The sequence below is a fragment of the Acinonyx jubatus genome, chromosome A2 (assembly GCF_027475565.1).
Source record: "Acinonyx jubatus isolate Ajub_Pintada_27869175 chromosome A2, VMU_Ajub_asm_v1.0, whole genome shotgun sequence".
In the NCBI taxonomy this organism is placed as follows: Eukaryota; Metazoa; Chordata; class Mammalia; order Carnivora; family Felidae; genus Acinonyx; species Acinonyx jubatus.
This window is the reverse complement of record NC_069383.1, coordinates 153184967-153200663: the sequence shown is the minus strand read 5'-3', so window position 1 is coordinate 153200663 and position 15697 is coordinate 153184967. Positions and strand designations below refer to the sequence as shown.

The 15697-nt window shown below is 55.2% G+C and overlaps 1 protein-coding gene across 7 annotated transcripts in view; it reads left to right on the top strand.

Moving 5' to 3' along the window:
• Nucleotides 1–15697, top strand: part of MYO9B (myosin IXB) — an 89541-nt gene that overhangs the window by 4500 nt on the left and 69344 nt on the right. For 6 of the 7 annotated variants that reach the window (XM_053219685.1, XM_053219682.1, XM_053219684.1 and 3 more), the window contains exon 2: nucleotides 14588–15483. In XM_053219685.1, the coding sequence (XP_053075660.1) occupies nucleotides 14644–15483 (840 nt within the window). In that variant the 5' untranslated portion in view covers nucleotides 14588–14643. Of the gene's footprint in view, nucleotides 1–8199; nucleotides 8675–14587; nucleotides 15484–15697 lie in introns of those variants that run through there. The other variant, XM_053219681.1, reaches the window with a different exon arrangement.

The following is a 15697-nucleotide window of genomic DNA, read 5'->3' as shown; positions in this document are numbered from 1 at the left end:
CTTCAACATGAGGAATTGGGGTGCGGAGGTGGGTGGGACCCACTTCAGCCCGTAACACTGGGTAAGGGACAAATTTCGTCTTTATTTAGTGAAGCAATTTTGGACGAACAATCACACCGGTAGAGTTCATCTTGTTGTGTCTCACTCATTTAAAGAAACGTTTTAAGGGAGGTGGCCAAGTTGGCCACATCAAGTTTGGAAGAATCCTATTAGGAATCTTCCAGATCTCGCACACGTCCTTACGTTTGGGGTGACAGTAGACAGACAAGGACCCGGCTCGGGAAGAGTGGATCTCGTGGGACTTTACCAGGGGTGTATTTAGAACCAGGCCTGGGAGACTGTGTGTGCCCACCTGGGGGCTGATGAAGATTTGTGATCGGGGGTGTATGGAGGTCTCTGGCCTCAGTGTTGCTACGGTCACAGGAGGGGGATCTAAGAGCGACTCTGTTAATGAACCAAAATGACTTTGGGACCAGCCGCTGCCATAGCTGATTTGACAAAAGTTTCCAGAAGATCTGAAAATCATTCAGCAAAAAGGGTTAACGAGGCAGGTGCAGAGCTGGCTTTCAGGGTTACCGTGAGAGCAGAACAGCCCTCGCCTCTTTCCCCCGAGTGCAGATGTCAGGAGTCATGCCCGCGGAGAGGCGCCCAGCACCCGGCGAGCTTGTGACCCGGTCAGGGCTTGTTGGCGGAGGAAGAGGGACACACGAGAGCTTCCCCCAGCAAGCCCTGGCAAAGGTCGTCTCCCTCGGAGGCCGATGCCACCGCATCCTTGCAAGTGTAGTCAGAGCAGTGCGTCAGCGGCAGGCCCGCTGGGGCTTTGCCCCGGTCCTCCTGCTCATCTCTCTGAGCATCTCCATCCCGTCCTAGGATGGGTGGAACAGAGGGAGTGGAGGGGTGACATTTGAGATGTCGCTTCTCAGGTTTCTGGGATGCACCCGAGGCTTTCATTTCCTGGTGAGCAGGGTCTCCGGCCACTGCTTGGGAAGATCCCTGGGATCCTCGCCTATACGTGGAGATGCTATTTATCAGGAGCTAGTGGGAGAACAGGTGGCACAAAAAAAGTGCAAGAGGCGAGCCCAGCCCATAGGCCCTTGGGAAGCCCGTGTCTCCCCTAGGTGGTCCCCGAGGAGTCTGCCTGTTGGCTTAGCAGGGAGCCAAGATGAAGGCACGGAAGCTAAGGGATGGGGTGTCAGGTAGAGAAAGGAGCCTGAACTGGCTGGGGCAGGTGTCCATAGGCCCCCGCAGCTGGTGTGGTCCCCCGACAAGGCCGGCTCGCTCTCGCTCCCTCGTTCTGAATAGTGTGCACTAGGTGAACTTGGGCTTGGAATCTTGCTGATGTCTGCTGTGCCTGGGAGGCCCTGGGGACACCCCAAAGTGTGTGAACTTTGCTCTTATTTAAAGCACAGTTTCTCAGCCTTGGTATTGGGGACACCTGAGCTGGGTCCTTCTCTGTGGTGGGGACTGTCCCGTGCGTGTTGAACAGCATCCCTGGTCTGTCCACCCACTGGATGCGGAGCAACCCTCCCACCCCCCGAGTCTTGATAAGCTAAAATGTTTCCACATATTGCCAGGTGTCCCCTCAGAGAAAAGTCAACCCCAGAATGAGAACCATTGGTTTAGGGGTTCTGTGGAGTCTAGGAGACTTCGCGTCCTGTCATTATGTTACTAGGGGCGCCTGGGTGGCTCAGTCGGTTAAGCATCTACTCTTGATTTCGCCTCAGGTCGTGATCTCACGGTTCACGAGTTTGAGGCCCACATCTTGGGATTTGTCTCCCTCTCTCTCTGCCCCTCCCTGGCTCACTCTCTATCTCTCTCTCTCTCTCAAAAAAAAAATTAACACATTAATTAACTTCAGTTAATTAATAGAGGTCCTAGGATGCTGCGTTCATGTAAATGCACCAAGTGGGGAGGGAGAGAGGAGGTATCTCACAGACGCCAGGAGGGAATCTGGCCCCGTTGTTGCCATGGTCACGGGAGGGGGATCTAAAAACGACTCTGTTGCTGAACCAAAATGACTTTGGGACCAGCCCGTTGCCATAGATAATTGGACAAAAAAAGTTTCTGGAAGATCTGAAAATCATTCAGCAAAAAGCGAGCCTTAGGAGGGATCACCCTGGCTTGTACCATCTAAGTCCCCAGGAATTTATTCTGGTGTGTCTATGAGTTAGGGACGTAAATCAGTATTTTTTTCCAACTGATGAACACAGTGTTTCTTGACCTCAGCACTGCTGACATGTAGGGCCGGGTCATTCTCGGTGGTGGGGACTGTTCTGTGCCTTGTAGGGTACCGGGCAGCATCCCTGGTCTCTCTCTACCCCCCTGGATGCCAGTAACTCCCCCTTCCCCGGGTGGGAACAATCACAAAGGTATGTCTCCTGTCCTTGCCAGATGTCCGCCGGGGCCACCGTTGGCCTGGCAGAGAGGAGGGTCTGAAAGAATGCTGAGCTCCAGGGCAAGAAGAGGTGGCTGAGACACTGTGTGTCAAACCTGTGACTGGCCCACGGGGACACCTTTGCCCCTGCCCTGTGGTGATGCGTAGATAGGCTGGGAGGGGAGCCAGGTGGGGGCTGTCACCAAAGATGCTGACAAGGCAAAACCCTGGGCTGTGGGCTGCCTGGGACATCTCACTGGGTCCAGAAGTGTAACCAGGATCATCACGGCAGAAACTGGGCCAGGGGATGGACTTTGTGACCAGGAGGAGCCCTTGCCCAGATGAAGGCCACGAGGCCCTGGGTCACAGGTGGAGGAGAGGAGGCGACTCTGGAGGCTGCCCGCCCTGCGGCCACACACAGGGAGGGGCCAGTGTGGTTGGTGATCAGTAACGAAGCCAGTTGCACGGGAACAGAAAACAAGGATGGGGCTCGAGGGTCTTGTTGGCAGGACAGAGGATCCGTGGTCTCCTCTCGGGTGGGAATGTTCTGAAGCGGATGGGGTGGTGATGGCAGGCCTCTGACCATAGTACAGACTGCTGTCCCAGGCGCTCCCAAGGCATGAGCCGCGTGATCTGTGGATTCTACGCCAGTAAGTCATGTTCAAAGGAAGAGTTTTATCAGAACAAAATGCCATTTTGAAGCGAAAACCAGTGGGCCACCGGAAGGATCGAGTCGAAGGGGGTGTGTCGTTGAAGAAACCAGACCCAAGCGGGGCTCCTGGTGGCAGGCGATGTGGATTTTGAGGGGACAACAACAGCTTGTCTGAGTCTTTGGAGAGGTTAAGTAAGGAGCTGCTTTGTTCCAGGTTCCCGGAGGCTAATGGCTCTGTGGGCCACCAGTGGGGCAGGACTTGCTCCCCAGGCAGAGTGTCCCCACTGCGACAGGGGGCTCCACAGGGACTTGGCCCCGAGGGGGGGGATTCCCACGGGCCCAGGTGGCTGACCCGTACGGGGCACTTAGGCCGAGGAGTGGGCCCGCTCTGTCCCTTGTGAGGGGCTGGCACAGAAGCCCCTCGAGCCCCGCCTGAGGTCCGTGAGGATCCAGACTGCCTTTAAGAGCAGAGTGGGGCAGGGTGTGGCCCCTCCTTTTCCAGGGGCCTCTCAGCCAAGGTCTCAAGCAGGGCTTTTGTGTGTTTCTGCCTGGGCATGGCGGCAGGGGGACTGTGTGATTTGGAGAGGGACCCCCAAAGGGGTCTCTTCGGCCCATCTCAACCTTCTTCCCTGGGAGCCTTCCGAGTCTCCATTTAGGGAGCCCACTGGTCACCAGGGAAGCATCTGAAGCGCGGGTCCCCACAGGACCTTGAAAGCCTGTCTTACTTCCCCCTGTAACCGGAACTGTCCTGTGTCAGGCTATGGCCCGACCACAGCCACCAGCAATCCCCTCCCTCCTAGCCCCAGACACCTGCTGGAGCTGTGGACCAACAACAACCCCCCCCCCCGCCGCCGCCCCCATCCCACAGTCCACCTGCCACATACAGCCTAGCTGACCCCTTCCAGATGTCACTCTTGTCCTGGTTCTCACTGCTTCCAACCAGCCAGGCTCCCCATCAGACTTGCATGAAAATTGAAACTCCATCCGTCCCGTCCCACGTTCGCAAAGCCCTGCGGGATCTGACCTTCCTGACCTCAGCCCTTCCCCCTCCAGCCTCAGCCCTGCTGGCCACACTGGTCTCCTTGTTCTGAGACCAGCCCCAGCTGCCCCTGCCCTTGGCGCTCACCGCCCTCGCCTAGGCGGCCCTCCCCAGGAGCTCAGTCCGTGTGCCCCCTCCCACTGCACAGGCATCAGCAACCATCTCCGATGAGTGCTTCTCTGCCTCCTGGTTCATCCAGGATGACCACCCTGCCCTGGTCAGCTTCTGTCCCCGTGGCCGCACTGCTGACGTCCGGGGGCCGGATCATTCTTCACGGTGGGGGCCATCCTGTACACGGTAGGATGTTGAGCGGCATCCCTGGCCTCCATCCACCACATGCCCTGGTACCTCCCCCCTCCCCCAGTGGTGGCGACCAAAACGTCTCCAGCCTCCAATCGGAGACGCACGTGTCCGCTGGGGCAGCGCAGCATTGCCCTTGGGTGAGAACCACTGGTGTAATACCACGCGGGATTTTTCCTTTCCCGAGAGCTGTCCCTGTTGGAAATGCCTCTTTGCTCATAGGTTGGTTTGTCATCAGCCTCCCTAAAGGCCAGAGTCCTTTGGCCTCCTTCACCTCTGCATATCCACGTCTGGAGAAACACTTGTTGACGAGCGGGACATTGGAAAAAGACAGCCTGTTCTTTTTCAGAGGGGGTGGGAGAGGTAGTCACAGACCCCAGGGAGACCAAACAGCCTGTGTCAGCCCCGAGGGCAGCTGAACCAATAGAATAGAACATGCTGCCCCAGCATATGCCTGAGGGAGGGGCTCTCTCCAGGGCTCAGACCGGTTGGTCCAGACTGGAAGGTTGGAGCGCAGGACTTAGGGAAGAAAGGGACAGTTGTGAGAGAGCATTTGGGATGGGCTTCTGGGGGGGGGGCGGGGTGGGGAGGGGGTATTCAGAGCAGACGGAAGAAAGGCAGTGGTCCTTCTGGATCAGCGCCTTGCTCGGAGCATCTGGTAGCTTCTGCCCTTGGGCACCTGGATTCGTGTTCTGGGGCTGCTGTAAACTGTGGTCTGAGGTACCACAAACCCAGTGGCTTAAAGAATAGAAATGTATTCTCTTGGGCTGCCTGGGTGGCTCAGTCAGTTAAACGTCTGACTTCGGCTCAGGTCATGATCTCACAGTTTGAGGGTTCGAGCCCCGTGTTGAGCTCTGTGCTGACAGCTCAGAGCCTGGAGCCTGCTTCAGCTTCTGTGTCTCCCTCTCTCTCTGCCTCTTCCCCACTCGTGCTCCGTCTCTCAAAAATGAATAAACATTAAAAAAAATTAATGGGGTGCGTGGGTGGCCCAGTCAGTTAAGCGTCCTACTTCGGCTCAGGTCATGATCTCACGTTCGTGGGTTCGAGCCCTGCGTTGGGCTCTGTGCTGACAGCTCAGAGCCTGCAGCCTGCTTCAGATTCTGAGTCACTCTCTCTCTGTCCTTCCCCTGCTTAGTCTCTGTCTCTGTCTCTGTCTCAAAAATAAATAAACATTAAAAAAAATTGAGGAATTTATTCTCTTGAAGTTCTGGAGTCCAGAAGTCCAGAATCCAGACATCAGTGGGGACCTGCTTCCTCCAAAGGATCCAGAGGCCAGGGGGACAGGGGGATCCTTCCCTGCCTCTTCCAGCTTCTGGGAGCTTCCTGGCGTTCCTCGGCTTGTGGCCACATCACGCCTACGTAAACCTTAAGCCATCCTCCAGCTCCGAGCCGCCACACCTGAGAAATATGCTCAGTTTGTGCCTGTTTCTCAGCGTGTCCATCTTGAAGATAATTTCACGTGATCATCTCTTCTTAAAAAGCCTCCACAGGCTCCAGGAAGCGAGCATTGGAAAATGGAGGCGCCCAGAGTTGTTAAGTGGCGTTTCCTAAATGATCCTGCTGTAATGCTGGCCTTCTCCTTTTAGCTGGAGAGTGATTTCATCTGATAAACATGTGGCTGCAAATTATGGCCTTATATAAACGAAGCAGCTACACTACACTTTCTGGAGGCCCTGTCCGCCTTATTTTCCAGTAAATTCTGAATTATTCGCCAAGCTGATAGGCAGAACCTTGCATTTTTGAGCACGGGGCCTTGGCCGGGCCTTGAGAGCAGCTCATTCACATTTGTCCCACTCCCCCGGCCCCCAATCAGGGCCTGAGTTTTGGTTGTGTGCCCACCCCCCCCCGCCACTTTGCCTGCACCTCCTTCCTCCAAGAACATAAGAGAAAGGCCCTGAATTGAGGTCCACGTCTTTTCACAGTGCAGAAAGTATACCCCGTGTGGTGTTTGCAAAGCCCTTTAATTTTCCACGGCTCAGGTTTTTCAGCAGGAATCTCTCTTAACTGTGGTAAAGTGCACATAACATGAGGATTCACGTTAGCTGCATCGAGTGGACATGTTGTGCAACCCCCACCTCTGTCTAGTTGTGGACCATTTCCGTCTCCCCCAGAAGGAAGCATCCCTCCCTTGGCCCCTGGCACCTGCCGCTCTGCCTTCTGCTGTCTCTATGGGTTTGCCTGTTCTGGACATTTCACGTAGATGAATCTCACGTGTGGCCTTTTGTGTCTGGCTTCTTTCACTGAGCACGACGTTCGTAAGGCCCACCCACGTCGTAGTGCATGCCAGTGCTTGTTCCTGTTTATGGCTGAGTAATATTCCACCGGGTGAATAGACCACATTTTATTTCTCCACTCATGCTTCGACGGGCATTTTGCTTCCACCATTTGGCTCTTCCAGGGGCCAGTTTTCTCACCTGGCAGCTCGATTTCCATCCGGTGATGAGGGCACATCTCTCCCGTGAAGGCCCGGGTAGACAGATCGAATCAGTGCGGAGAGATGGGTCTCACTTCCCCCTTCTCACCCTTGTGAGTGCTTCAGTGAGCGTCACCTGGAGGGTAGAACGGCGTTACGGTTCAGAGTAAGGGTGAACACGCAAGTTTTCGGGACCTGCTGCCCCCAGCATAGCTGCAGCCTGCGGTCGCCGGTTGGCTGAGCCGTCCCCCCTCCCTCAGCCCCAGACGTACTTCCTTTCGTTCAGGGCACAGGCTGGAGATTCTTGGGGCACAGGTTTCATATCCACTTGTGACCGGGACCTTCAAGCCACAGTGTGACCAACTTCCAGATCTCAGGCTTCATTAAGACTCAATGAGGAAGGTGCGATCAGAAGCCAGAGAAAATGGCCTACCCCCTCCAAGAGAGATGTCATCATTTAAGAATGTCCCTTGGAGCTGTGTTCATCAAAACAACATGGCACCTCACAGGCATTGACAGCCCGGAAGCAGACCCACGCATGTCAAACAATTCATATACTGTATTTAACAAACTAAAGAGACTCCCTGGTCAAGGGAGAGGATTCTTTAAGGAAAGAGATCATCTGGATCCCCGTTTCACCTCCCACACTATTCTGGGTTGACTTGTGTCCCCCACAAATTCATATCCACCTGGGACCTCTCAGAACGTGACCTCGATGGGAAATAAGGTCTTGGCAGATATAATAAGTTAAAGGTTTCAGGATGAACTCATCTTGAATCCAGTAAGCGGCATGTCTAGAAAAAGAGGAGAGGACGCAGAGACAGGAAAGGACCACGTGATGATGGATGAGGAGATCAGAGTGACGCACATACAAGCCAAGGAACGCTAAGAGTTGGCAGAAGCTGCTAGAAGCTGGGGGGGGGAAGCATGGGAAGGATTCTCCCTCAGAGCTTCCAGAAGGAGCCAGCCCTGCCTGCCAACACCTTGATTTTGGACTCATCCAGAAACGTGAGACAATGAATTTCTGTTGTTTTAAACCATCTCGTCTGTAGTACTTTATCACAGCGGCCCTAGGAAAACTCCCACACCACCCAAATAATTTCCAGATGGATGAGAGTTTCAACGTAAAGAATAAGTCCAGGGAAGGAGAGGGGTACAGACAAAAAGTATGATTCCATGTTAATCAGACCTGGGAGAGGATGAGGCAACAGACATGAAAGAAATGACCCACAGATCCACTGCCTGCAAAATACAACATTTGTATCCCCAAAACACCGGAAGTGGAAGCCAAGTGCCCTTGACCCTGACAAACCATCAATACCCTTCCTATACAAAGAGCTGTTCCAAAGCAATGAGCAGGAGGAAAAAAAAAACAACAACAAACAAAATGGACAAAGGACGTGAGCAACTTAACAGAAACAGAAAAATAGTTGCTCACGACACAAAATTTTTTTTGAAGCCCCGCCTGACAGCCGAAGGAATGTCAATGACAAGATGCTCTTTTGTGCCCACTGATGCCTGTGGGTTGAGAAAAATATTAACACTTGGTGCCAGCGAGGAAGCTGTGAGGCAAGCACCCTCGTATTACCCCATACCCATACTCTCGCCTGGGTGAGGCTCTCGGGAAGTCGCTGGGGCGGAATGGATCGGATCGGGGGCCGTCGAAGCGAGAGCGCAGAGCGAATCTGACCAGTGCGGTGTTGTAGGGGAAATGATACAGCACACGGAGGGACAAGGGAACTCTTGGTCTGTGCTTCTGTTGTTGGGGACGCAGTGCACCCTGAGATTTTGCCCTGAGAGCAGAGCCGTCCTAGAGCCGGTGGAGGGGCTCAAGGAGCCTTCTGACCTGAGGGGACAAGGACAGCCCCCCGGGGTGGGGCGAGCCCCTCATCTGAGGTACAGATGAGGGAAAGAGGGGGCAGGGTGCCTGGGAGCGGATGGGTGGCTGGCCCTCCAGGCCTGTGGTGAAGGCGGGGCTGGTGTCTCGCAGGAAAACAGCCCAGGCCAGGAGAACTAGGCTTTCTGCTGGGGGTCAGGGGCTTTGGGCAGCGTGTCCCTGATTGGCCTGGAGAAGCCCTGCAAGGTTCTGGTTGGGTGGGCAGTGGCTGGAGTGTTTCCAGAAGCCAACGGGTGGCCATGTTGAATCAGGCCCGATGACCAGGGACTCTGAGGGCTGGCCGTGGGGTGCCTTCGAGGGACTCTGTGCTGGGACACGCACACCTAGACCAGTGCTGCCAGGGGGTCCCTCCTAATTGGCTGGTGAGAAGAGGACAGTTCTGGGGACACGGTGACAGCAGTCAGGATGTGGTCAGGGAGGATGTGGGGGTGGTGGGGGGGGAGTAGGGAACAAGCCTTCTGGGTGTTTGGGGCCCAGGAGAGGTGGCTGTGGTGGGCTGGGGGTGGAGTGTGGCCCCTAGGAGCATGCAGCAGAGTGGACGGGCCCCAGGGGGCAGAGCCTGGGCGGGGGGTCCCCTGCACAAGAGCAGGTACAGGTGATGCCTCCATCGCTGGGGGCTGCAGAGCAAGCGAGCAGAACCAGGAGAAGCCAGTGGCCAGCCGATGTGACTGGTGGGAGCTCGGTGGCATCTTTGGGGAGAGGCACTGTGATTTTTACAGTGGGGGGCAGGGGGGGGATGGTGGCTTGAGGGACAGGTGGGAGTAGGAAGGGCTAGCTCCAAGTCACGTGGAAGTGAGGAGGCAACCAGGCTTTTCCCTAAGCTGGAAAAGGGTTTATTAGTGTCTTTGGTTTTCAGGCACATGAGCCATTTCAACGGGAGGGTCCTGCCCCAGATGACCGGGGAAGGGACGGGGGGGAGGGAGAGCGCGGGCTCCTTGGGGAAAAGGGCCAGGTGAGGCCAGGCTGGACAGGGAGGGCCCCAAGACAGGGCCAAGGCAGAGGAGTTTCCCAGGACGTGGATGTGGTGGGTCTGCGTGGGGCAGGTGGGCCCTGTGGGGACTCCTGCAAGGGGCCCCAGATGCTATCTGTCCCGCGCTCCCCTACTCTTTGGTTACCCCTCCCCTCCTTGCAGCCCTGGTGGTCAGCAGCTACCCTGAGCGAGTCTTATCTCCTTCCTCCTGGCCTGGAGGGGTGGAGCACACATCAGCTGGTCCTGTGACTGCCCGCATGGCCCCCAGTCTCTGAGCATGCGGTTGTCTTCTGCTCCCCACACCAAGGGGCCCAGGGCTACAAACATCCCCTGTGGGGCTGTGACGGCACCTGGTGATTGACTGGCTCTGGAGGACAGGGGGTGGCACTGAGGGCAGCCGGCCATGCGGCCCTTAGCCCCTTCTGGCTTTGACCAGACCCTCTCCAGGGCAGGGCAGGGAGGCCTCGTGAGCAAGAGCAAGGTGACATCGGCGGGCTCTGATGCCTCCTCACCTAGGTCAGTGTCTGCTGGGAGGAGAAAGCAGGTGCATCCGTGTGACCTTCCCACCACCCACATCCCTGCACTTGGACGTGAGACAGTCCAGAGCCCCGAGTCCGTGAGCCGGACCCCCCCCCCCAAAGTTGTGGCGCACATCAGCTGTGTCTGCACAAGTGCCAGAAGGGGCCAGCTGTGTCTGAAGCCCTGGCTCTGTGAGTGTGTGTGTGCGTGCACGTGTTTGCGTTAAGGTGCCGTGTGTGTGTGTGTGTGTGCGCGCGTGTGTGTGTAGGAGTGTTCGTATGAAACTGCACGCGGGTGTGTCCGTGCTTGTGCATGTGCTTTGGTGTGGGTGTGTCCGTATGGAAGAGTGTGCCTGCCCACGTGTGTCCGTGTCTGCGCGTGTTGTGTGCTCATGAGCACGTGTGTGCATTCGCGTGGCTGCGATTAAGGTGCACATCCGCGACCTGGAAGCTCGTACACTCTCCACCTTCCGCAGCGGGCACGGTGCTGCCTGTAAATGTCCTGCAGTCGGGGGACAGCCAGGAGGGCAGCTGGCACTCTGAACACCTGACACAGGTTCCCTACCCCTTGTCCACTGTGGCATCCGAGGAACTCCGTGACGGGGCTCACGGGTTGGACATTTTGGAAAGAAAGCAAGAAATTTTGAAAAGATGCTTTCCTGGGGGACTGGGTTCCTTTGTAATGCACGTAATTTTTAGAGCGTTATTGGGGCCCCTGGGTGGCTCTCGGTTAAGCACCCAACTCAGTCTTGGCTCAGGCCATGATCTCACAGTTTGTGAAAGTTCAAGCCCCGAGTCGGGCTCCAACCTGACACTGTGGAGCCTGCTTGGGATTCTCTCTCCCTCTGCCCCTCCCCCACTCTGTCCAAATAAATAAACTTAAATAATAATATATACATTTTTTAATTTTTTTAATGTTTACTTTTGAGAGAGAGAGACAGAGCATGAGCTAGGGTGGAGCAGAGAGGAAGAGAGAGACAGAATCTGAAGCAGGCTGCAGGCTCTGAGCTGTCAGCACAGAGCCCGACGTGGAGCTCGAACCCACGGACTGTGAGATCATGACCTGGGCCGAAGTCGGACACCTAACCGACTGAGCCAGCCAGGGGCCGCAACAATATATGTATTTTAAAAAGAGCTTTATTAACTGCAGCCGATATACTGTAAACTACACTTCTTTAAAGCGTGCAATTTGGGGAGTTGTGGCACATGTAAACACTCATGAGCCCACCACCACAACCAAGATAGTAAACACATTCATCACCCCAAAAGTCTCCCTGGGCTCCTTTGTCGTCCCAACCTGCACCCTCCCCCCCCAAGCAGCCACTGATCCACTTTCTGTCTCTATAGTCTGCGTTTTCTAGAATTATATATATGTGGAATCATACTGTATACACTCTTTTTACAACTGTATTGAATTTGCAGGCGCCTGACTGGCTCAGTCAGAAGAACGTACGACTCTTGATCTCGGGGTGGTGAGTTTGAGCCCCACATTGGCTGTAGAGATTAAAGATAAATAACCTTAAAAAAGAAAAAAACCTTACAGAGGTGAAATTCACATAACGTAGAATTCACCGTTTTGAAGTGTACAATTCAGTGGTGGTTAATATATCGTCAGTGTTGTGCAACTTTCACCTCTGTCTGGCTGCCGAACAATTTCATTCCCTAAAAGGAAACCCCCTCCCCTTTAGCAGTCACTTCCTCTTCCCTCCACCTGTCTGCCTCCGGCCTCTGGCAACCACCGATCTGCTTCCTGCCTCGATGGATTTGCTGCTCTGGATGTTTCATTTAAATGGGCTCATACAAAAAAAATAAAATAAAAATAAAAATAAATGGGATCGTACACTGTGCAGCCTTTCGTGTCTGGCTTCTTTCAACAGTGTTTTCAAGGCTCATCCATATCGTGGCATGTATCAGGGCTTCGTTCCTTTTTGTGGCTGAGTAGTATTCCACTGTGTGGATGGACACATTCTGTTCACTCATCAGCTGTTGGACCCTTGGGTCGTTTCCACCTTTCGGCTCTTGGGAATCGTGCTGCTGTGAACATGCGTGTACGAGCATTTCTTTGAACACCTACTTTTCAGTTCTTTCAGGTCTGTACCTAGGAGCGGAACTGTTGGGTCTCTCTCTCTCTCTCTGCCCTTCCCCTGCTCGCTCGCTCTCTCTCAAATTTAAAAAAAAAAAAAATCATGTTTCAAGGTGTATTTTATGACACGGAGAAACGTTCACAGGTACCTACATACCGCATAAAGAACAATCCAGGTTTTGTTAGCGTACATGTGACATTTGTTAAACTGGGAGAAAACTTCACCAAAATTACTTAATTTTGGAGAAAGTTTAAAAAAATAAGTATTCCCGCCTCCCCCCACCCCGGACCTTCCTACCTGTTGCCACTAGCTACAGCTGGCCACGTGGACTATTGTAACAGCTTCGTAATGTATAGTTTTGTTTAGCCTCTCCTTCCCCTGCCCTGCCCACATGCTGCAGGACTTGGTTTCCCAGAGTCCGAATCATCTCAGCCTCCAGCAGACCCTCAAGCTCAGGGTGCTGAGTCACGCTTCCTTCTAGGGTACAGGTCAGCAAACTTTTTCTTTTCTATTTGTTGTTGTTGTTGTTGTTGTTTTCAGTTACCTTTTTCTGTAAAGGACAGGAAAGTAAGTATGTTTGGCTTTCCGGGCCTCAAGGTTACAGGCTTTCACAACTATTCAGTTCGATTGTGACAACAAAAGCGACCGTAGATGATGTGTAAACGAATGCACTACATTCCAATGAAACTTTATTTCCAGAAACAAGGGGCGGGCCTTCCATACCCTTCTCCCTCTTTTTGCCTTCCTGTCGAACGAACTCCTCTTCATCCTTCAGAACCCCTCTTAGATGTTGCCACTCCACTAAAGCCTTCTCTGGCTCTCGAGGATAGTAACTTCTTGCTGGCGTGGCTGATGCACTCACATTTGTTTGCCTACCAGCTGCTCCCGCTGGGCTTTGAACCAAGGTCTGGTTCATCTTTGTATCCTCAGCTACGCTTACGTGGCACACACCGAGCCCACACATGACCCATGCTGCGTGCGTGCCTCTCGCTCCAAGACACAAAGTGAACTGTTGCCAGCATTGGCTGCGTGGTCTCTTTTTCCTGCGATGTCTGAAGAAGCAAATGAGGTTTCGTTTTGTTTTTTAAATAAACTTTTTCTATTGGAGTTATTTTAGATCTACGGAAAAGTTGCGGAGACAGTACAAGAGCCCCCTGTGCCCCTCCCCCAGCTTCCCCAAATGTAAATATCTTACCTTATCGGGGCGTGTTTATACAACTAAGAAATGGACGTTGGTACACGGCTTTTAACCAACCTCCTGATGTTATGTGGATGTCACCAGTCCTTCCATTCATGTCCTCTGTCTGGTTGAGGACCCCGTCCAGGGAACCCACTGCACGTGGTTGCCATATGTCCCCAGTCTCCTCCTGTCTGGATGGTTCCTCCGTCTTTCTGTGTTGCTTAAGACCTCGGCGGTCTTGGGGAAGGCTGGCCAGGTGGCCTGTAGGATGCCCCTGATCTGCCTAGCTGTGTCTGATGGTACTGTCATGATTAGAGTGAGGTGGTGGGTTCTAGAAGCAAATGCAGTCTGAGCAGTTCTGTCAAATGAGTTTTGGGGGGCTCTCCCCACCTTAGTCCTCCTCTGTGGGGTTTCGGAATCTCTAGGTTTGGGGGCAGGTTCAGTCTTGCTCAACCCAGCGTGCCTCTTGCTGCCCCTCGTGTGTTTTGGGGACATAACCAAGGCCGGCAGGGGAACTTGGGGATCTTCTGGGGGAGGTTCTATCAGAGGGGAGAGGCCAGGAAGGATGTGGGCCGGGAAGGGCTTAACTGAGAGACAGTTGTGGCCATTGGATTTGAGGGTCTAAGATGCTGACTTGGGGTGGGGGGCAGGAACAGGGGCCGGGATGAAGCAAACTCCAGGGGAAAAGTTTGACCTTGGGGGACGGGGTGGGGGGGGGGCGGGAATCTGGTGATGTCACTCTGCAAGAGTCACAAACCTTGGATCAGGGGTCACGTTTAAGGACAGACAGAGGCTCTTCTACCCTTCTTGCCTTTTTTTTTTTTTTTTTTTGGAGAGACTGCGAGCAGGGGAGGGAGGGGCAGAGAGAGAGGGGGACAGAGGATCCAAAGCGGGCGGGCTCAGCGCTGACAGCTTCAGCGAGCCGGATGCGGGGCTGGAACTCCCGAACCCACGAGATCGTGACCCGAGTCAGAGTCGGATGGACGTTCCAACCGGCTGAGCCACCCAGGCGCCCCCTTCTTGCTTTTCGAGAGAGCCCTGTTAGGGGCAGGGAAGTCCGTCCCGGCCGCGGGTCTGAGACTGTCGGCCGAGGGTTGGGTGACCGTGTCCCCCCCTCCACCACCACAACCACTCTGACCGTGCCACCCTCTCCCTTCCAGCTCCAGGACGCGCGCCCCGAGCCCGGGAGGCATGCTGAGGCCAGGCCAGCGGCAGGATGAGTGTGAACGAGGCAGGCAGCTCCGGCCGCGGGGGGCAGGCGGCCTACCACCTGCACATCTACCCGCAGCTGGCCACCAGCGAGAGCCAGGCCTCGTGCCGCGTGACCGCCACCAAGGACAGCACCACGTCCGACGTCATCCAGGATGCTATCGCCAGCCTCCAGCTGGATGGCACCAAGTGCTACGTGCTGGTGGAGGTGAAGGAGACCGGTGGGGAGGAGTGGGTGCTGGATGCCAACGACTCGCCCGTGCACCGCGTGCTGCTGTGGCCGCGGCGGGCCCAGGACGAGCACCCGCAGGAGGACGGCTACTACTTCCTGCTGCAGGAGCGCAACGCGGATGGCACCATCCAGTACGTGCACATGCAGCTGGTGTCCCAGGCCACGGCCACGCGGCGCCTGGTGGAGCGCGGCCTCCTGCCCCGGCCGCAGGCGGACTTTGACGACCTGTGCAACCTCCCCGAGCTGACCGAGGAGAACCTCCTGAAGAACCTCAGGCACCGCTTCCTACAGCAGAAGATCTACACGTACGCGGGGAGCATCCTGGTGGCTGTTAATCCCTTCAAGTTCCTCCCCATCTACAACCCCAAGTACGTGAAGATGTACGAGAACCAGCAGCTGGGCAAGCTGGAGCCGCACGTGTTCGCGCTGGCCGACGTGGCCTACTACGCCATGCTCCGGAAGCACGTCAATCAGTGCATCGTGATCTCGGGCGAGAGCGGCTCGGGCAAGACGCAGAGCACCAACTTCCTGATCCACTGCCTCACCGCGCTCAGCCAGAAGGGCTACGCCAGCGGCGTCGAGAGGACCATCCTGGGCGCCGGCCCCGTGCTGGAGGTGAGGTGTCGCTCTTGCTAACGCGTGGGTGTTACTCCCGTCCAGCTGCACCGGGACCACTGCCGTGGAGAAGACCATTTCTTATACTCCGGGTGTCCTGGAAATGGGGCGGGGGCTCGGCCGGCCACGCGGGGCCACGCCGGGAAGCACCGGGGCTGGAGCGAGGAGAAACCATGGGCACGGTCTCTGTTGTGGTTTTCACGGGAAGCAACGG